The sequence below is a fragment of the Symphodus melops genome (assembly GCF_947650265.1).
Source record: "Symphodus melops genome assembly, chromosome: 16".
NCBI classification, from domain to species: Eukaryota; Metazoa; Chordata; class Actinopteri; order Labriformes; family Labridae; genus Symphodus; species Symphodus melops.
Window position 1 is genome coordinate 13,110,872 of NC_136706.1, and position 22,333 is coordinate 13,133,204.

General features: G+C 43.0%; 2 protein-coding genes across 2 annotated transcripts; both read left to right on the plus strand.

Moving 5' to 3' along the window:
• Positions 1–368: 368 nt before the first annotated feature.
• ccdc74b (coiled-coil domain containing 74B) lies at positions 369–4,066 on the plus strand. The gene is made up of 7 exons (XM_079363641.1): positions 369–942; positions 1,726–1,773; positions 2,037–2,154; positions 2,791–2,986; positions 3,076–3,176; positions 3,295–3,354; positions 3,482–4,066. The coding sequence occupies exons 1-7, from the start codon at positions 657–659 to the stop codon at positions 3,606–3,608; spliced, it is 936 nt and encodes a 311-aa protein (XP_079219767.1). The 5' UTR covers positions 369–656; the 3' UTR covers positions 3,609–4,066.
• A 3,437-nt stretch (positions 4,067–7,503) lies between these two features.
• crkl (v-crk avian sarcoma virus CT10 oncogene homolog-like) lies at positions 7,504–20,637 on the plus strand. Its single transcript, XM_079363642.1, has 3 exons — positions 7,504–8,796; positions 9,891–10,365; positions 18,255–20,637. The coding sequence occupies exons 1-3, from the start codon at positions 8,486–8,488 to the stop codon at positions 18,387–18,389; spliced, it is 921 nt and encodes a 306-aa protein (XP_079219768.1). The 5' UTR covers positions 7,504–8,485; the 3' UTR covers positions 18,390–20,637.
• The last annotated feature ends 1,696 nt before the right edge of the window (positions 20,638–22,333 follow it).

Sequence of the window (22,333 nt, forward strand, 5' to 3'; positions counted from 1 at the left end):
TTAATGTACATTGACAGCACCTTGTTTTTCCTCATTGGATCCAATAGACTTTTTAGTGCAAGACAAGGGAAGCTGCAAATGTAGTGAAAACAATGCTATCAATGTATTTAATTTCCTTCATTAATTTCTTTAGCTTTGAAAACAAGATAAACTGTAAAATGATCAACTAAATAATTTGCAGGCCCTCAAAAGAAAATAAAAGACGATCGAACCTGCCCACTAGCGTTTACAGGATAGGTCCCGCCCCTAAATGTGCCTAACCAATCAATTGTATATGTTTGAATGCGTTGCCAATCGTAACCAAGAAGGCGGGACATAGTGCGAGGGGAGAAAAAAATAGAAGGACCTGGTTGTCACGGCAACGTTGTTCATGTATCAAGCGCACGTCAAATGAGTGCAAAAGTAACAGAGGGTAGCCTACTTGAGCTGTTTACCGTCAACAGACTTTAGCCGACTGTTTAGTCTGCAACTGTCGGACAAACTATATGAAGCTTACACGTCTACATTTGTGTAGACTGGTTGGAGGAACGAAACACGTTTGGCAAATGGTTCTAGTCCGTTTACTATTAGCAAGCGTATCTTGGTTTGTGTGAGAAGCTGCCTTGCTAGCAAACAAGGTTAGCAGAATGACACGTTAGCTGAATGAACCAAAAGCAATGTCAAGTAATAAGCTTCCTCCAGTGCGGCATTTACCACAGTGGAGCCGAGTAGGCCGCCTCGGGAAACCTTGCTCTCCACGGCGTTTACCTTCGAACCAGCTGCCCCCTCTGCCCGCCGCTCCGCCGGCGGCGGACAGAGACAGAGGAGAGGTGCACTGTCATGGCGACATGGACCCCCGCGTGGCATCAATGCAGAGAAATATCCAGTTCCTTCAGCAGCAACATAAGGACACTCTGGAGAAGCTCCATGCAGAGATAGAGTATCTGAGACGGGAGAATAAAGGTGAAGACACCAGCATGTGATGGAAGAATTTCACTTATGTTAGTTTGTACTGTCTTGTAATGCAATATACAGTAGGCTTAAGCTACTTTAGCTGTGTTTGTAACACATGATGGCTTACCACAAAGGTGTTGTTATTGTGACACGTCCAGCACATTTTGGACATATTGTTGACCATTGACCAGGGGTCAGTAAAAAGTAGCAGCAGGGTTAGACAAAAAAAAAAGCAAAACCATGCTGACATCAAGAACTAACTTGAATTGGCACTTTAACTCTTTTTCCATGAGGAAATATATTAAAGGGGCAAGTAACACCAAAAAAACAACGCACGTTTCATATAGAAAGGGAGTGGGTTATGTATTATTAAGGACTTTTCAGCTGTATGTTCAGGCGACATGTGGCCGAGGAGGGCAACAAACGTGTTCTGACTCTATACCATTATTTTGTTTGTACAAGGGCTCCATTTAGTAACCTGCTTTGTCTTTTCAGCCTATAATCAGTTAAAATACATATTGAAGACCTGACTGTTTCCTGAAAAGACAGACATTCAATCTAGTGGTTGCATGGCAACTGCAGGCTTTAATGTCTCTCAGTGGGAGGTGGGGATCTGGTGTCACTCCTCCGAACAGGGCAAGTTCACCTCAACGCCCCACCTGGAGACTCCCCAAGTCGTTCTTTCCTCAGGCCATCACAACAGACGAGCCACGTTTGCTGGGACTGTGTTATAAGATTTGGCCTCCCTACACTATAATGCCCTCTAAACTTCTCTTTACGTGGGCGTTGCAGAGCTGCAGTATAAGCTGATCATGGAGCCCCCCAAGTCGAGTCGAAAAGGTGAGTTGCGCTGCCTGTTTGTTCTGCTCTTCTGTGCGCGTTCAGAGTTCTTTCAGGATGTATGAAGAAGAGGGCACCCACTGTATCAGGAAATGCAAACCTAGGGTGTCTGCTCTCTCAAACCGTATCTCTAAATTGTGACGTATTTCAAATCTCTCAAATATTTGTCGCAGTTGTAAAGATGTAATCCATAGTCCATAGATTAGACTACGGCGAGAGCAGTTACAGTTTGTTTCTATCCTACCCCAACCCTTATTTCTAAGGAGCAACACGTAGTCTACGAGGTATTAGACCGCCTACTCAGGGAAGTGAAGCCCGTACCAGACTCTACCTGGAGGAGCCACTGCAGGACCTGCGATCCTCACAGGACCAAGCACTGAGGTGAATCCAAGCCCAGCTACTTCTTACTCTCCTTTTCTATTTCGCTACCTACTTCAGTAGTGGTGAAGGGGGATTAGACGTGTTTTGTTTATTTTCCAACTCATTCACACATGTTAGCATCTACTATATATGATAACGAAACAGGAAGCTCTGTGACATAAGCTTAGACGCACATGTTCTTTAATTCACTTTTTGTTCTTCCCTAACTGCAAAAAAAAAGCTAGAGATGAGGAAACATCACAACTCTCAAAGAAATCCTCCTCAGATTTTTCAGTCGGGCTGTACATACTGGTATCATATGTCTAGCAACATTTCAGGTGAAGCTTTCTCGAGCACATTCATCAAGTAAACAACATGAAAAACCGTTCGGTCATTCATACTGAGAACAAAACACACGTGCCACCGTAACAGCAGAGAACATACCAGATGAGTTCAGATACTTGGTGAAGCACTTGATGCAAACGATCCAGGATGTGCAGTTGGATTGATGTCCTTGTTTTAAGTATAAAAAAAAAAAATTAAAAAAAAGGGCAGTGAATCTATCGTGTGTTCTGATCTGTAGCTGTAGAAATACGAACAAAACGGCCCTCAACAATGTGTGTTTTACTTTTCATTGATACACTCCCACTGGTGAAGCTATGGAGATAACAGCGACATGCAGAAATCAACGAGGACGGACCATGCTCCAGAGGTAAAAGGGGGCCTCATCACCTCGTTGCTGCCTTTGCGAATCCACAGCGATCCCTCTCATCCACCACGTGCCCCCACACTGCAGGAGTGTGAGGTCATCATTCGGCAGCTCTACAACGCCAACAGTTTACAATCTCAGGAGGTAAGCGTCCACCATCAGGCGGTGTCACTCAGCACACCTTCGTCCTTTCTTTATGTCCAGTGACTTCCTGACATCTTTGTTTTGTGTAGATAATGCGTGTGAAGGCATTGCTCAAAGATATTGTTTTCAGCAAGAAAATCACCCCAGAAAACTTCATTCTGACCAAGGCCTACCTTGTCGATGGTACCCGGTAAAGTGACGTTAATATAAATACTTTACATGCAGTATACTAACCGCGAACCTAAAAAAAAAAACATAGTACTTTTGTGATAATGTGTTTTCTCTTTTTTTTTCTTTTTTTTTTCCAGCAAATCTTATGAAGAAAAAGTTTTACCAAAACTTGGTCTTCAAACTTTTCCAGTGAAAGCGTATGTAAAAAAAAAAAAAAAAAAACAATCTTTATTTATATAAAACTGCTTTGAATGCTGTTTATGACCACGTCTTTCAGAACACTACTGAAGTCTAACAGCCAACCTGGCATGTTCCCCCTTTAAGGTGTGGACCCCCTCAGTCTGGTGTGGTCCTCCCGGCCCTCAAACCAAGCCTCAGCTCCAGCCTTGCAGAGAGACAGAGGAGGACCCGAGCCGTGCAGAGAGACCGTCTCAAAAGGGCCGTGCACTGAAAGACTCCCTATAACCATTGCACCAGCTAACTCTCATCTCAGGAATGGGGGCCATTCAAGACTATTCACAAGAAGTGATTGTACCATTAAGATGATGTGTGTTAGTGATACACAGTATGTTGTCTATGATGAGTACAACAATGTACTCAAAGTGTTGCACAGAAAAAGAAAAGACATTCTCAGATCTTGCATTGTACTGGGAGTAACACAGTAGCACTGTTTATATTTTAAAAAAGTGCATTTAGGACTTTTGAGCTAAAGGTAGTTCATTTTGTGACTTTTGTTTTACTTGTTGTTGCACATTTATTCTTCTGCCAAAATGATGGCAGAATGATTTCAAATAAATTATAAACACTTTAAAAGCAGTTAAGTATTCAAAACTTAAACCAGCAACAACAACCAAAGTGAAGTCTTTAAATCACATGCAATGAAAGATGCAATAAAAGGCATTTATCTCAGGCACTTTTTGTATTGGTTTGTAATTACACTTTATGCAGTGTGAAACTTTTAACAGGCCAAATGTAACCAGTCCTTTACACACAGTACAACACAGCTGCAGAAAACAAAACCATTAAATGTTATAAAGACAAAGACACTCCTATTGTGTTTTTCTTCTCGTACCATTTTATTTTCTTCTTCTCTAAATGTTTGAGTTAGATAGGCATCTTCTGGGGTTCATGTAGAGTTAAAACTGTTGACACGTTTTTTAGAGCTCTTGGTCAAACTATGAGGAAGTGTTTAATACGAAATCTTTCATCATGGGTTTTCATTCCAACACTTCTTTTTTTACTTCTGTTTTGATAAGTGTTATGACATTAATATTATACTTTTTATAATGATAATTATAACACGTTTGTCCTCAGCCTGCAGGCGAGACATTTAAATTCAAAACACTGACATGTTACATTAAAATATTCCTTATGCTTGATAAAGGTATAAAAACACGACCTGTCATTTAAGGTTACCTTGATGAAACGTTATACTGTCTGTGACATGAATATGCTCCGCAGTGATAGCATTGATGAACAGTGGTACATGTCAACAAACTGAGAAAGCACCTGGCTTAATTCCACAACGTTAGCACACATTAGTCTCTGGTTGTGCAACGTGTTAGGTAAGGACTGAACAAAAGCAAGACAGGGCAGACAACTTCCAGCATGAACCTAGGTTTGCATACTCCACCACTACAACTTGAAGGAAGCAACATCCCTTCAATACTGTCATGAATATACTGTCATTAAATGCTTCACAAATCAAGCTATACTTCTCTGCCAGCTCTCCTGTTTACATCCACACAATACCCACTCTACTCTTAATAGGCCACTTTGTCGGCAATATCATGTTTAGTCACAAAAATAATAGCTTTTTACAGGGAGGCCAACCCAGCAGTGTTCAATCACTGCTCAGTGTCGCAGCTCCAAGCTCCACGTTTACACATTAAACGAATCGCTTATATCAAACCTCCACAAGGTTCATATTAAGCCTCAAACTGTCAAAAATGCATACAACTTCTATTTCTAATTTAAAGACAGAAGTTACATCATGTACCCACTAGATGGTGATGTTTCTGAATTAAAAAAAAACTTCAGCATCTATTTAGTGAAAGCCTAAACACGTTTGACAGTAACAACCTACACATGTAGCCTACAGTATGTTATAACTTTATCAAAGGGGACATTAAAGCCACAAAATGTCAAATAAATCCATCCTGTCCTTTGTGCGTGGTCTGAATAAGTCTGACCACTCAGAGAAAATTGCTCAGTTTTAAATTGTGCTCAACTTGTGACATCACAATTGAGGTTGTGGCAAAAAAAAATATACTCTCCCCTCCACTGGTGTCTCAACCCATGTATGCATGGGGGCTCCACTTTTGCCCAGGTCCCCAATCTTATTCTCGCGAGAGAAGATATGATGCTCACCAGGGAAACTCATTTAAAGAGACAAACAGAGCTTTCTCAGAGAGCTGGTTTCTACAGGGTCACAAACCTCCTCTGGTGCTTGATTTATGTTATATTTGGACCAAAGCACAGCACAGATGTTTCATTTAGACCACAGGGAACTGTATAAAAAGGTGAAAAAGACATTATGTTCTCTTTAGGTTTCTTCCAGAAATGTCACATATTTCGGAGGTCATCTGATTCAAACCTAGCATTGAGAGATTATGTTAACAACAATTAAAGCAGTATAATGTAAGTCAAATTATCACCTGCATTTAAACTGATTCATGCCTGTCATAACCTTGCCATAAAACATTAGTCTCAAACAAGGTTAAAACCAATACCCTGCCTCAACACCAAGATTATTATAGTCAAACTGCTGAGAGTTTAACAATGTCATCCTAAATGTCAACAACATAAATAACTTTCCTTACTTTTGTAGAGGACGAACTCTTGTTTGTTCTGTTCTTTCCACTTTGTTGCATCACTGCGTCTTTGTGAAAAAATGGGAATTGGCAGGCCCAGCTATTCAGACCTACTGGGTGCAGATCTATTAACATTCAGACAGTGCTGCAGTGATGAGAGCTGCTTTGTGCCAGCTGCAGCCTCGTGAGGCATGGTCACTGAAAGCTCGCCACCCAGAGCAACACAGCGACATCTTGATTTATTTTATTTTCATCAGAAACTGTCCCCACCACATTGAACGGCTTCTTATGCTTAGTCAGTGTTCTCTCACACATTCTTTGGATTGCTTTGCTCTGTGTTAAAACTTCTTTTGGAGGCACTGCTCCCTGCATTTAAATTCACTGCCCCCTTCCCAGCATATTGTGTTGTGGGTTGGGTATATTAGGTTTGGGAGCTCCAAATCAATGTGTCATAGTTTGGTGCAAAGATAATGATACTGAAAGGAGAAGAAGTTGAAACAAAGGGAAATGAAAATAAAGAAATATGTCAAACTTTCGACTTCAACTTCATTGTGCCAAAAGGCGAAATTTTAAATTGATGGCCAAAACTGATTTAGCAAATATACTACTACTAACTTTTTAAACAACCAAGGTACTCCTGAAGTAAGCTACACATTTGAAATAGAATGTGATGCAAATAAAATTGTGTCTATAATATTGCAATTCACATTAGCACACATTTGACAGTCATCATTACAATAATGGAATCTGCAGACAATCATTTATCATTTGAGAGAAACAGTAGTCTTTTTTATACCGCTTGAGGTTTAGGACTTCAGTGATGTATTAGCTGATTGACCTTTATTGTCATACATTTACATGTACAATAAATAACTACATTGCAAGTTAACTATTGGTATTCTTATACACATTTATGTTCAATGCAGACATACAAAAATGATATTCCTTTTTAATATTGTACAACAGAAGCCTAAAGTAGGATATTAGTTGATTCACTGACTGTCAGTCATGTCTCTTAATTTGAGATCAACTTTATGCATATTAAATCAATGTGAATTTTACAATATTTGGTGAAAATTTAATAAACAGAACCATTAGTCTTCGTAGAGTAGCCTCCTTTGTCTTGTAAAACAATTATTTTGCTAGTAATGCTTGGCTTCTCTTGCCAGGGTATTTGAATATCACTACACCCACAGCCTATTTTTAATCAGTAAGAAACAAGATGGTGAAAACCCACATCTTTAATGATAGCTATACACTTTAAAAGGCTGAGCCTACTTCAAAAGGAAAACAAAAGTTCATAGAACCTAGAAGAACAACACAACTGTTTTGTTGTTGTTATAAAGGGCTGTTAGGCTGAGTGATTATTTGCCTGTGCTGACAACAATACAGTGTTACAGTTTATAGTGCGACAGGCCTACATTGTGTTATCTACAGTAGCTGTGTCATGGAAACATGATTGACACCTTGCTCACTACTTGGGGGGGGGCTGTCTGCGTCGTCATCACCCGCCCACCCCCTTCCTCCTCCCACCTCCCCTCCAGGCGTCTGTGACGTGCAGATAGAAAGCGGGACCTGCCCTCCCGACGCCATTTTTCGGTCTCGTACTAAGCACTTCGGGTGAGGGGGGGGACGAGCAGAAACAAGTGAAAGTATTAAATATTGGATATTCGAGCCGGAATCCCTCGTGAGCGGTCACGGTTGCACGCGGGAGCCACAGCTTAACGCGCGAGCACCTGATATGCAGGCGCAGGACACGAGCGGCTTCTGTGAAATCATTTTTTGGTGTGAAGACGTGTTGCAGGCCGCCATTTTTTTGCTGTGCTGCCTCAAAAGTCTGCTCCGACTCGAGAAAGGGTACACAAACCCGCACTTGTACGACGCGTGCCTTCCCATAAGAACAAGACCATACAAAGTTATTACTTCGACTTCTTGCTGCGGCGACCGGCAGCCCAATGCAGACACGAGGATTTATCAGATGAAACACTGAGGCCACCTTTTCCTGTTCTCATAGCTGACACTGACTGGAGGAGACACATTATCAGAAGAGAAGCCTGGGGTTTTCTCGGAAGGCGGAACAAAAAGGGGAAGCTTCATTGATCATATGTTGCTTCGATCTCCGCCGATGTTTGTCTGTCGTGAGTTTTTAATATTTCTATTTTGGCCAAACTATCACTCAGTCATTGACGGGTGAACGCCGGAACCACAGTATGCTCTAAAGTTGGATCAAGACAGCCGTAACCTGTTCAAGTGATCGCCAGGGTTTGTTTTGGGTTTTTGTGTTTGTTTTTTTTAACCGAGGTCTCCGGAGTCTGCTGTTTTTGACCAGAGATCTCTCTCAAAGGGCGACGAGTGCCCTGCCCCTGCATCTTCCAAATCCCTCAATTTGCTGTGATTGGCTAATTCCGACGACGCACACGCGTTTTAATTTATTGTCTGGTTTGGTGTATGATTTTTTTTTTTTTTTTTTCCCCCTTTACGTGTGGACTGATTTTAACTTATTTTTTGAACAGAGATGTCAACCGCTCGGTTTGAATCATCTGACCGGTCCGCCTGGTATTTTGGACCCGTGTCACGACAAGAGGCACAGAATAGGTTACAAGGACAGAGGCATGGCATGTTTCTGGTTCGAGACTCCTCCACATGCCCCGGCGACTACGTGCTGTCAGTGTCTGAAAACTCCAAAGTGTCTCACTATATCATCAACTCTTTGCCCAGCAAGAGGTTCAAGATCGGCGATCAGGAATTTGAGCACCTTCCTGCTTTACTGGATTTCTACAAGATCCACTACCTGGATACGACCACGCTGATAGAGCCGGCACCCAGGTAAGGGGAGACAGGCTGTATCCATCCACTGTCAGAGGATGCACACGATACCAGCTAGGCCTCTTGGATGTGTCACACTTGATAATCTAGGTTAACACGGGGTCTCTATTTTTATCTAAACTAACCCACTTTCAGCCAGACTTGCAACACCCTTCGGATTTGACACGCAGCATGAAGCGTTCCAGGTTTGAAACTGGTGCACCCACAAGCACTGTGAACATCAATGTTTCTGTTTCTTTAGTTAGGTTATGTTGTGCCCTGACACACCTGGTTGGAGAAAAAGAAAACATTGACAAACTCAGATTGTATTATGGTGTGTGGATTGTATACAGACATGTACCTGTAATATCGTGCTTTAAAAAAAAATTTTTTTTAATGAAAGTCTTTCCAACCTCCATAAATTTCATTAGAAGCCGATATTCCGTTTTCACGAATGTGAATTGGGTCATGTACATTTGTTTGCAGGAAACCTGTATGTGCTTCATCGATGGGAGCATTTCTGATCAGACTTTGACACATGCAGAAAACTTAAAACTTGCAGATTTATTTATTTATTTTTTCGCCCAGACTTGACCTGGAGTATCTCCTGCCAGACCCAGAGTATTTTTTTTTTCCCCAAAGTGTGCTGATGGGATAACACAGCAGGACATTATCAGGAGAATTCCCCCCTCTGTGATCTTGGTGCGCGTTATTAAATTGCAGCGTCGTGTTTTCTGTTCGTCCGAATGTTCTTCGCCGCTCTTTTGTCGTTATCGCAATTCCTTTTAACTACACATAAAATAATAAGAATACAGTTTTATTTGTAAATGTAAATGTACTTGAGCTTGTATAGCGCTTTTCTAGTCTTCTGACTACTCAAAGCGCTTTTACACCGCCTTGTGGTCGCCTTTCAAAAAAAAAACCAAGGACACCTTACAAGCAGGGTTAAAAACAAACAATCTAAAACATAAACATTATGTTTATGTTTTAGATGGTAACATTATAGTTCAAGTGAATGTAGATATGAACAGGGGTGCATATATGAAAACAGCTGAAGTGTAAATCATCAACTGGAAGGTTTTTCTTTTTCTAACCTCCACTTTTTATCTCCTCAGGTACCCAGGCACAGTGGCATGTCCCATCCAGCCAATCGGTGGCCCTGAGGAGAACCAGGAGTATGTGCGGACTCTATACGACTTCACTGGTAGCGATGCGGAGGATCTCCCTTTCAAGAGGGGGGAGATCCTCATCATCCTGGAGAAGCCCGAGGAGCAGTGGTGGAGCGCCAAGAGTAAAGAGGGCCGCGTGGGGATGATCCCCGTGCCCTACGTGGAGAAACTGGTACGACCCTCCCCTCACCCTGGCCAGCCTTCGCACGGATCTCGCAACTCCAACAGCTATGGAATCCCCGAGCCCTCCCACGCACTCGTCCACGCCTACGCCCAGCCGCAGACACCCACGCCAATGCCCCCTGGAACGCCCGGAGCAGTTATCACGCCTCTACCGTCCATGCAGAACGGCCCTGTCATGGCGAAGGCCATCCAGAAACGTGTGCCCTGTGCCTATGACAAGACCGCTCTTGCTCTTGAGGTATGGTGGATTTCACTGAAATTCTGACTTTTCCTTTCCTCCCTGCTGTTTGATTGAGAGAGGTGTAACCCCACTCACTGTTTGATAGAGCTGTTTGATGGGTTGCTGCTTTTGTTAGAGATCAAGTGTGGTAGTGAGAGTTTAAATATTCGGCCCTGATGAGTTGGTTTCAGTATTTGTGAATTCTTGGAGCAGGGATGACAAATTGAAGGAAAATCACTATTAATTCAATAAACAACAGACGGAGCTGTGTGATCAACATTATGAAACTGTCACTTTAATATGAACTCTGATTTTATGGCCCTAGAATAGTCGCATCTGACGATCGCTTAATTCAGAACACGTGGCACTGTGTTTTTTTTTTTACTTTTTTATTTAGTGCTTCTGTGTACAGAAATGAGGAACAGAACATGTCCGCTTTATTGATTGATGGAGCGTGTCAGACGGACAGATCCGTGTACTCACTGCACACGTTACGATGGCTGCAGTTGGTTCACTGGCGTTCTTTCTTATTTACGGCTGGTTAGCTTCACACAGACGACAGCTAGGAAACGCAAAACTGAAAAGTATATTTTCGTGTGATTTCAACAGTCGTATGTACACAACAACTTTTATAAATGACTTGACTGTTTGAATCAAAGAGTTTTTAGTTTTCATTTGAATTTTTTTTTTTTAACAGAACCTTTAATTTCGAATACCAGATCAGTGCCGGCAATACAACCTAAAGCCTTTCCTTTTTGAAAGGTTTCACACCAGTGTCACCTCTTGACACTTGTCCGTGCGTGGGTCTCGGTGAGCCCACCCAAAACAATGATGTCACACAATGATGACCGTCAGTGTCATCATCACCTGAGGACCCCCCCCCCCCCCCCCCCCCCCCAAAAAAAAAGCCACGTTTGAAGCTGCAACACCCGTCCAGTGGTCATGTGTCGGGCTCACTATCATAGTGCTGCAATGATTTAACACAACACACTGAGGTCCAGCTCAGCCTTGGATACAGACAGTGGATTTGCTTTTCTAACAGGCTCTACTGTGGTAGTTTCTCTTGTTCAAAAAGGAGGGGGGGGGGGGGCGGGGGGCGACGACCGCCGTTGTGGTTCAATGTGTGAAAATGTCTTGAGATGACTTGCAGCTCTTCCACAAACTTTTTTTTTTTTTAACAGCTAAGACCAAGCTGTCACTCTGCGTCCCATCCCATCCAAATTGCGTTGGATATTGTTTTTTTTGGTGGGGGTGCCTGATTGTCTACCCTCACAGCGGTCAGTGAACACCACACCTGCGTTTTAAAGGGAGGACAAAATGCTGAAGACTTTGTGAGACACGGGCAGAGTGTCCTGACCTACCACGTGGTAACCTTACAGACACTCACTGCTGTATCAATGAAATGAATCAAACCACCAGATATTCCATCATTCCCTGCTGAATACCCAGAGCCCAAAAACACGCTATTGGGCTCAGGCCTACAGCCAAGCAGCTGGCTCCTGAGCTCCTGAGCTCTGTATGAAGACTAAAAGTCACAGGAGTCTAAAACACTCGTTTCATTTCCTTGGAACTAAATTGAGTGCAGAACGTGTTTCCTAGCTGTTGATAGATAACAAAGTGCGACCACAGTTCTGTGACTCATTCTTCACCTTTTTGTGTTCTCATGTTGTGTCGAAGGTTTCTGCTAACCAGCTCAGTCTGCGGCACGGCGTCCGCTCTGACTGCTTGACTTTGGCTGATGCGTGTCGAGGCATGTGACGGACGCTTCATGTATATAAAGCTGCTTCACCACTCCAGTTGGGGGGGGGGGGGGCTCGTCATCGGTGATATTAAGGAAGTGACGCAGGATGCAGGGCACAGTGATGTTTGGCATCTCTGTGACTCGTATAGAGACATGGTGCCCGATGAGAAACCCGGGGCATGCTACTCGAGCTTTAGCTAACAACATTAGCCTTGTTTTCTGCTCCTTGCTCCGTGTAACTCGACACAATTGACAACTGATAACATTAACACTGATGAAAGTGGGCTTCTGGGAAGGGTAGAATAGACACGCCGGCTTGTTGGCACACTCTTCTTACAAATATTAACGCTAACCCACCAAAATGATCCGACCAATGAAGTACAGAATGATCGGGGGGAAAAAACCCTGCATACTTACAAGCTTTTACAAAGCAGCTCAACAGACGGCAGTGTTAAACAGGTAATATAACAAACGTGTATGCAAAGAGAAGACGGTCCAACTCATCAGTCCTTCACAAACGGCCTTTAATTATTGGACGCCGTCTCTTCAGTGAAGTCTTTCATGTTGACAACGCAGATCACCCGGACGCTGCTGTGATTAAAGTCGAAGCAGTCATCGAGGGCTCCGCTGGCTGCCCGTCATATTTAGCCAAAGTTTCAGAGCATCGCTTCAGTTACCGCCCTCCAAAAAGAGACGCGCACATTAGAAAGTGAACCGCGGCTTTATTTGGCACACGTGTGACGCGAGCAGCGACGTGTGGGGAAGCTTCAGTTGTAGACTGGACGAGGCGAATGGGGGGGGGGGGGACTAGAGATTGAAATCCTTCCTTGTTAGCCTTCACTCTGAAGCAGCTGTAAATGAAGATGCCTGTGACCACGATGAGTCCTAAACGTCAGTGTGCATCACTTACTTTCGCTTTCGTCAGATCAAACTTTTCCCTCGCCTCCTTCTCTTCAGCCAACATTTCCACACCTTCGATCTGCCGCTGTTGTGAAATCTCATTTGTGCTGATAGTGAAAGAACATATTCACTTTTCTTATAACCGTATGGGTCCTCTGACTGATCTGTAGACGTTGGTCTCGGGGGGTTTTCGGAGTAACAGTGATTCATGTTTTTAACTTTTGTTTTGAGTCCAGCTGCTCAGTCAGCTGTCAAAGGAGTAAGGAAGCTTTGATTTCCTCGTGAAGGCTGCAGGTTGGTACTTTGGTTCATCTGCAGCGCAGTGACGTAAAGTGCTTCTCTCAAATAGACGATGAGCGCACAAGTTTGAATAACTGGAGAGAAATCACAGACGAGGAGGAGCGAGCCAGCTCGCCTCCCGAGAAGAGAAAAAAGCTCAACCGTGTCGGCTTCTGGTGATCTCCAGTGCCTCTCTTTTTTTTTTTTTTTTTTTTTTCTATTAAACTAATATTCATTTGAATGGAGGCCGTTTACTCTTAGAATTGAACTCACTATCAATAAAGTATCTGTTGTACTCGTGTCTGAACAGTTAGAGAATCACTGCAGATATTTTTGAAAAAGTGGGCTGGTTAAAAAATTAAAAAAAAAACGCCCCTTGGTTCTTCTCAGGGTGTGTTTGAACTGACTTGTTGGTAAGAATGTAATTTTACTGAAACCTGTCTGGGAGCTGAATATTGATTTAATATAAAGTGCTATCAAGACACGTTTTTGAGAGAGAGAGAGACGGACATCTGTCACATCCGTCCTGAAAGTTTTTCTCGAAGCATAGATTTAGGTAGCCTACCGCGAAACCGCTTTTTGCACGGCCTATTTAAAAAAAACATGGCCTTGAAATTATTGCACGGCTTGACCTAGGCCGTGCAAATATCTACATTTAATAGACGTGCTTACTACACGGGTGCGCTAAATATCTGATTAGGCTACATTCTAATTCTGGCAAAGAATATGTTTGCCGAATACCGGTACTGAAAAGCTTAAACCCGATCCCGTATACGTTTCTACAGCCACCCGTATTTGGTAGACGGCGTGTCAGCCGGATGACGATAGCCGCTATGTAAATAGCGTCATATGATAGCAGCTAGCCGCTAACAGCTAACCGCTAACTAATAAACTAATGCAGCAGCAGGTAACAACTCGAGTGTTGAACTTTTTTTTTTTTCTTGGATCAGAATCAGCAGTAGAAAAAAAGGGCCCGGCGCTCGAGGGAAGCCCTCGACAAAGGGCTGGTTAGGATGAACGTTTGTGTTATTGTACAGAGAATCCCTGAAGACTGAAACAGAAGCAGCTGTCGTTTCTTCTGGGACGCCTCTGTATCAACGCTCCCGACTCAAATGTAGCCCTTCTTGCTTAATTCAAATCCAAGTTTGGATTATTTATTTGAGGTTGTGCAGTAACATGGCACTTGTCTTTGATATTACAGGAAGAAACAGGAGTTATTTTTTCTTCTTCTTCGCGGTGCCTGAAATATTCTCCACAAGTGGGAAACATGAACTGCTGCTTCACAGATGTCGGGCTCCCTCTGTTTAGTGCCGTGCTCCTTTTTAAGTCCGTCACACAGACAAACGCCTGCGACTGCGACTCCTCGGGCTCTTCCAACCGGGATGGCAGCGACTTGATAATGAAGCTCCGTCACGAGCTGCGACAGCGAGCGCATATTCCCAATCACTCTGCCTTCGCCTCCGCTGAAACAACGTGCGCCAGCGTCGGCGCGGGAGGCAGACGAGTCTTTCAAACACCTGACGAGTAAAGATGGAGGCTGAGCAGCAGCGTTGACACCGGTAGAAGTGAAGGAGGAGAGGGTTATTCTTCTATCGAGTTCACGATTTGTTGAGCTGAATATGAGTGAACCACTCCACTGAAACACCTTTTAAAAAAAAATAAAGTAGTATAATCAAAATGTAGAAAATAGAGCTGAAACGATTCCTCGAATAATTCGATCACAAAAATTCATCGAGGAATTTTCGCTGCCTCGAGGCCTCGTTTAGGTTTTTTTTTTTGTCATCAAAACTGTGCTGTGAGTATAAAATGCGTTTAATGTAGCTGCAGCTACCTGCTCCTCTCTGCTGCACTCTGACTCTTACACAGACACTTCAGCGCTAACACACACACACACACACGAGCGCAGCGTGCCCCTTTTACCTTTTAGTCAGCACACGGTTGATCCGTCATCCATACGACCGAGACGGGAACACGCGATCTGGTCAAACGGTCGGCTTTTCTCCGTTCACTCTCTCCGTGTTTGCAGCTAACATAACGATAGCAACGTCCTCACAGTCTCTGTCATAGACGTACGTCTATGGTCTCTGTAGTCTCAGTCTGTGACTGAATGCACGCGCAGCAGGAGCAGTCAGATGCACGTGTAATCATATACAGGCTGATTATATCAAGAGTCTAATGTTGTCAAAGCTAAATGATGAGAGAACTTGTTTAGTGGAATAATAATTTATTATTCTCTGATGGATTTTAGTTTTTAGTCTATAATGTTAATGCAGTGGGGGAGGGGGGATCAGAGAGCAGGGGGCTCTGAGAACTACCTATTTAATAAATATAAGCAAATATATATTTTAAATTTCTCAATTTCCTGATCTGATTGCTGAATCTTACATCTGTAATAGATAAAACAGAACATAATGCTTTCTCAATTAAATGGACTGTAACAGATGTGTATGTGACACAAAAACACTGTTTGTTATTTCAGCCATTACAACGTGTTTGGCCTGTATGTTTCATCTACCTGCCACCTTGACCAGTGAATCCAACAGTTTATTTGGGACCCTGTCAGTGATATGGTGAATGTCAGCAGCTGTAGAGCAGAGGTGGTTGGTTGTAACAAGCAGGCGTTACCATGGTAGCTGCAAAGAAGCAGGTTTGTAGGGACGACCCGAGACGAGTTAAACCTTAATTAAGCAAAAGTATTATTTATTCGATTAATCGATCAGGATATTCGATAGAATACTTGATTACTAAAATACTCGATAGCTGCAGCTCTAGTAGAAAAACTTTGTTAGAAACAGCATCCCCATCACAGCCTAAAAATAACTTGAGACCTGAAGGTAGATTTGGAGCTTGTAAACACATTCATACTGGGGCCCCTCCTCTGTAGCTGCGCTGCAAGCTAGCTGTGAATGTAGCGAGCTAGCACAAGCTAACCGCCGGTGCGTTAGATAGATAGATAGATAGATACTTTATTGATCCCGAGGGAAATTCAGGGTTACACCCGACTGTCCCACAGGAAACGAGCTTCGTCTGCGCTGAAGCGATTAAATTTATCAATGGTATTCTTCAGCTTCATTCGCATCCCCCTCCAAACGGAGCCGCGGGCTGTCATTGGCTGGCTGAAACTCAGTCCCACACGTATGGAGGCCTTAAAGTCTCTTATTTACATTTAACCCAACAGCTTGTCTTTAAAAGGATTTCTAATGATCAGGATTTGTAATCTTCTCTCTGTAAAACCAATCCAGTTTAGATTCCTCCGATTGGATCTAAATATCAGCGTCTCACTGTGTACATCGTCCTGAATGTGGGACTGAATTTAATCGGTCGGTCCAGAGTGAGGCGCACAGATTGTGATCCCTTCATAGTTTAGAGTGTGGCTGAATCGATTGACCAAAGAAAACCAACTCTTATTGTGAAAGTGCCTCGAGTGTTACAAATCAACAAACACAAGTAAAGCACATCGAGTGGAACGTCATAAAATTCACAACTAAAGGAAATCTTTTGACTTGTGTTCTACATCTATTCTTTACCTTGAAGTGTTGTGGCTGCTTCCCAAATAAAGCCTTCTATCAGATAGACGCCCCCTGACGCCAGATCCAAATTTGGCTGCTCGTATTCACGCTCTGCGCTCTCCGAGGTGATGTCGCTGTGTTTCTTCGCCACACTGATTTTTGTTTTAGTTTAATTCTTTTTAGAATGGAAAATAAGAATATGTAATGCGTCCACATTTGTAACGACAAACCCCATTCTGAGTGAAGATTCAGCCTGTTGCTCTGTGATCTCTGTGGACACAGATTCACTGCAGCGCAAGTCTCGTTTTCACATCGCTGCTCTCCGTTTGAAACTGGCCGGGGGTCAAGCAGGTTTTGGATCATCGCTTCTTTAAGGGGGGGCGAGTTTCCTGACGACGAAGCGTTGCAGTCAGGACTCCAGGTTTCGTGTGAAGGACTGTTGACACAGATCATATTTTTTTTAGGACTCGTCGTCCCTGAAGCCTCGCTCTGGAGTCGAAGCGTTTTCAATCACGGATTTGACGATGGAGCCGTTTCTCTTCTAATCCCGATGAAGAACATATGGCTTTAACAGATTGGGGTCATCTTCGGTGTCACAAAGCCCATCTGAGTGAAAGCTGTGTGCACACTGTCCACCGCTTCGACGCCCAGTGTTGAGTTCTGGAGTTTTAAAAAAAAAAAAAAGACCTACAGACTCTGTGTTGCTGCTTTAGTTTGGATCAGGTGTTAAAGGCCGACAACGTGCTGAATGCACTCACTGTCTTTATCGCTGGGCTGTCATGTTTCCTTTTATTGTCTCATTTAATCTTATCTACAGTGAAAAAGAAGAAGCATGCAATCCAGTGAGCAGCTCACTCCTCTTTGAACATTCAGTATGAAGCAGCTCTTCCCCCCACCCTTTGATTTCAGGTGACAGAATGTCTAGAAATCTGTCTTTGAAATGTGTATTTTGATTCCTGGAACACAGCTCTAGAAGCACTTCGTAAGATTTTTTTTTTTTTTTAACTACCTAGACGGGTCACCATCTGACTGGACCTAATTCTGGCTTTGTCTCTTATCATCTAATCTGCTTGGAATGAATAGTCAGAAAGCTCTGCTTATCATTCAGCCCACCTTCAGTGTTGCAGACGATGTTAAAAAAAAAATCTGATTTCACTCGGGGCTGATGACCATTCAGCTTTTAGAAGTCATCCATGCATGTTGCTTGCTTGTCCGTCTGTTAGGAGACATGCTAACAAATGAGCCGGTCTCATTGTGAGTTTGACCTGTTTGGGTACCTCAGTGTAACTTCCAGATCGTGTCCTGTGTTGTCAGGAAGTTTAGGTAGGATGTGGTTTTTTAGTGACGGTTAACGTCACGCACACTGTGAGGTTCTTTCCTCTTTCCTATAACACATGTTGTAAAACATTCACCAACCTAACTGGCTTTTCTTCATTATTTTACATTTTTAAAAAAAAAATTTATTATTTTTTTTTAAGGTTGGCGACATCGTCAAGGTGACGCGGATGAACATCAGCGGTCAGTGGGAAGGAGAGGTGAACGGACGGAGGGGCCTCTTCCCGTTCACCCACGTCAAAATCATAGACCCCCTGAATCCGGATGAGAGTGACTGACCTCAGAGTCCGGCTGGACCCTCTATCTCTCTCTCTCTCTCTCTCGCCAGTATCGCCCCTTACCTTGATTGTGCTGGCTGTCTCAACCCCCCCTGCCCGTCTCCCCCCCCCTGCCAGTGTCACCACGGTTACATGCTTGCCTGCTTGGTACAATGATAGCGACGCCTCCCGTTGTTGCTGACCGTCGCGAGGCTCTCGGACTGTTTACAGCTTTGGAAATTGGATCCAAACTAAAAACCTGACCCCACTTCTCCAAGCTCCCTTTCCCCCAGTGTTTTGGTTCCAGGCTGGGTTCCATGTTTTCTCATTTTAGTGTCCTTTTCATTTCCAGATCACTGGGCATCAGTGTGTGTGTGTGCGTGTGTGCGTGTATTCTCCATCACTTTTTTTGTTTTTGTTTTTGTTTCCTCTGACTCTCTGAATATTTGTTCTGTTTGAAGTCTGTGGGACTTTAGAGCGTGTTGGTGTATGTTTGTTTTTGTTGACGTGAGGACATTTGTACAAAGTAGGGAACAGCAAGTATCCCTATGGACATGAGAGAGCACTGAGGCAACGAAGAACCAACCAGCCAATCAAATGTTGTTTTTTTTCCTCCAAACAATCAAGTCACTGTTGTACCTTAACTAACACACACTCGGACAGACACACTTCTCTGTCGTGACTCATTCAGGCTGACTGGTTTCTGATGTGTACGTGACGTGTGACTGGAGGCGGGATGAAGCGAGAGCCATGATTCGCTCTTCATCTTGGGACAGGAGCTGTTTATCTTTTTTTTGCTTGTTGGACATGATAAGGCCATATGTGAGTTCATCTTTTTTTATTATTATTATTATTATTATTGGTGCCACAAGATCAACAACAGTTCTCTTTGTCTTATTTTATTTGTGATGTTTCCGTGACATGGAGAAGACGTCCGGTGAAAGGGTCCGATTGCACGTCGACTCGCTGGTACCTCCCTTTACTGTCGACCACAATACGTGCGACTCAAATGACATTGCTTAGAGAGAATAGCAGGTTCGTAGTGCCAACAGCACTAGAAGCTGAATTTCAACTCGCTGCATGGAAGTGCAAAGCTTTAAAACAGGTTTAAGAAAAAAAAAAAAAGAAGTCCAAATGTAACAGCAAGCGGCCATGGCCAGCACTTCCCACAAGCATCTGACTACAAGGCTAGCTAAAAATGCAGTTTGGGCATGACTACCGAAGGCTTTCCGCTGAGGTGATAAACTGCATTTAAAGGCTTCGAGGTCAGAAATGTTTCGCTTTAAGCCAATGAGATCCCATCAATGCCTTTATGTTTCCCAGAGAGTAACACAAACGCATCCCCGAGCGCCCTCTCAAACCTGATGTCGTTCATGTCGAGTAAGGCTTTCGCACAGCTTCGGTCCCTTTAATATTTGCCCTGTGCACAATATTCGGTCTCTTTATATGCAAACAGACCGTGTGTGAATGATGAAAAGCATCTATGTTCATAACAGCGCTGCAAATGAACATATTTAATGAGTAGCAGCCCAGGATTGAACGTTTATGCAAACAGTGCCGACCCCCCCCCCCCTTTGATTTCTGCTGTAAAATGAACTCTCACCTTCCTCTCTTCCTCCTTTTCATTGAGAGCAGCGGACGGCCGTCACTCAGTCGTGTTGTGCAGCTTTTTTATCCTCCTTTTTTTTTTTTTTTTTTTTTTTTCTCTGTGTGTGTTAGGTTTAGTCCGCTTTTTAAGTCAAGCATTTTTTTTTTGTTAACAATGAGCGATGTTACACAAAAAGTACCAATGGTCACATTTACAAAGGGAAAAAAAAAATGCCTGCTGGTTGCCTCTGTTTATGACCTCTTGGCTCGGGAGGATGGTTTCTCTCAGCCAAATGCTGCTTAATGTCATTTGTTTCCTTAATAAATAAAGGTTACTTTAATTTGAATCCCTCCTGGTCTGTGTACACCAGTGTTTGGGTTTTTTTCCTCATCAAACGTAATGAAATCTACTAATTAAGCAATACACCCTGATTCTTTCTTTTCTTGAGGTGAACTTGCTTTTCTCATGCTTCTAAATGGTTTTTGTAATGGCATTAACAGTATTACTGTGCTCTCTTCTCATACTCTAGGAAAGCCTGTCTTTTACTTAAGAATTGAAAATTGTGCCTTTTATTTTCTTATACCATATACATGTGTTAATATTTCCCATGGTTAACACCTGTGCTGGTATTGACCCTTTATGTACAGAACAAGTAAATAAAATTTACGTCTACTTCTTTAAGTTGTGCTGGCTCGTGTCTCTGTCTCTGTGTGCATGTTTGTGGCACAGATTATTATTATTATTATTTTTTTGCGGGCTGGGGGGGGGGGGGGGGGGGGGGTGCATCACAGGTTGTGCATCTAGAGCACGGGACAGTTGCTCCTGCTCTCATTTTTTGACAGCTCCACTTTTGATTCTGGCTGCGCCCAGGAGAAAGGAAGCAATTAATGAATTTTAATGAAGTGCTAATAAAAGAAAGTCAGCTGACCGACAGATGGGGAATGGGAACGTTTTCAAGGACGATCTTTCAGATTGGCATGTTCACTGTTTGTTTAGTACTTTTCGAACCAGGTACAAAAAACCCCCGCATCGATTGTGCTGCTTTTGCGCAATAAACCGACAGACGCAGCCATGCTTGTAGTTCTTCATGTTGTAGTCCGGAAGCAGGGCTTGCTTTGAGGATTCCAAGAGTTCATGTGAACCCTCTCTGGAGCTTTATTGAAGCATAGATGGATATGTTGGTTTTTGCCTCTGCATCAGAAGTCACACATGCTGGTATCAAACTGTCTGTGTAGCATCTTTTCAGCAAACAAGAACTACTAGCTAATCCTTCCAGACTGTAAGACTGAACAAACTACTGCGTAAACGACTAATGCTCTCAACATCAAATCCTATGAGATCATGTTCTACATTGTGAAAGTCAAAATAACAGTGTGACTTCTTGAATGTTTCACTGTAACATTTATCAGAGGAGGAATTTTTTAGTTTAAGGCCCTTTTTATGGTAAGATCTTTTTTTTGGAATTAAAACTTTGAAAGTGTAATGTGATGAGCAAATTGAGTCCCCTCTCACTGAATGTTGGCTTTGTGTGTGTGTGTTCATGGTTAAACTGCCATTAAAGCCTGTCAATGTGTTTCTCTGGGCTGTGATAGGCTGTGGCGGCATCGAGAATGACCCTAATGAATCAAACTTGGCTGAGCCTGACCTCTCCCCAGGGGTGTGTGTGTGTGTGTGTGTGTGTGTGTGTGTGTGTGTGTGTGTGTGTGTGTGTGTGTGTGTGTGTGTGTGTGTGTGTGTGTGTGTGTGTGTGTGTGTGTGTGTGTGTGTGTGTGTGTGTGTGTGTGTGTGTGTGTGTGTGTGTGTGTGTGTGTGTGTGTGTGTGTGTGTGTGTGTGTGTGTGTGTGTGTGTGTGTGTGTGTGTGTGTGTGTGTGTGTGTGTGTGTGTGTGTGTGTGTGTGTGTGTGTGTTAAAATGGATATGTTGGGTGGTCGATGAAGGCGTTCCCACAGTCCATTACCACTGCCGCCCTTAAACTATCTGTGCTGGCAGCTGTAATGATGTAGAGTATTTGTCTGAAGGTGGCAGAGGTGAATGCAGTGAACCGTTGCCATCTAAGGCTTTGACAATAAATGATTCACATTACAAAATAGGAATACAATTTAGTTTAGTAGAGGATTAAAGAGGTTGTAACAGGAATTTAAAAAATACTGTATATTGACATACTTGACCTTGATTTAAATAATGAAGGAGACATGTTCCTCTTCTCCACATGAACTTGCAAGTTTGTAGTTTTGTAGCTAATCTGAACTCACAATGTCTCTTTTCTCTGCACCTAGTGGGCTTTTAGTAACTTAGAAGCTACAATTGCTCTCATTTGGAGGAAGATTGACATTATTAATGTTCATCAATATTGTGTGTTATTACTGTTAATCAATAG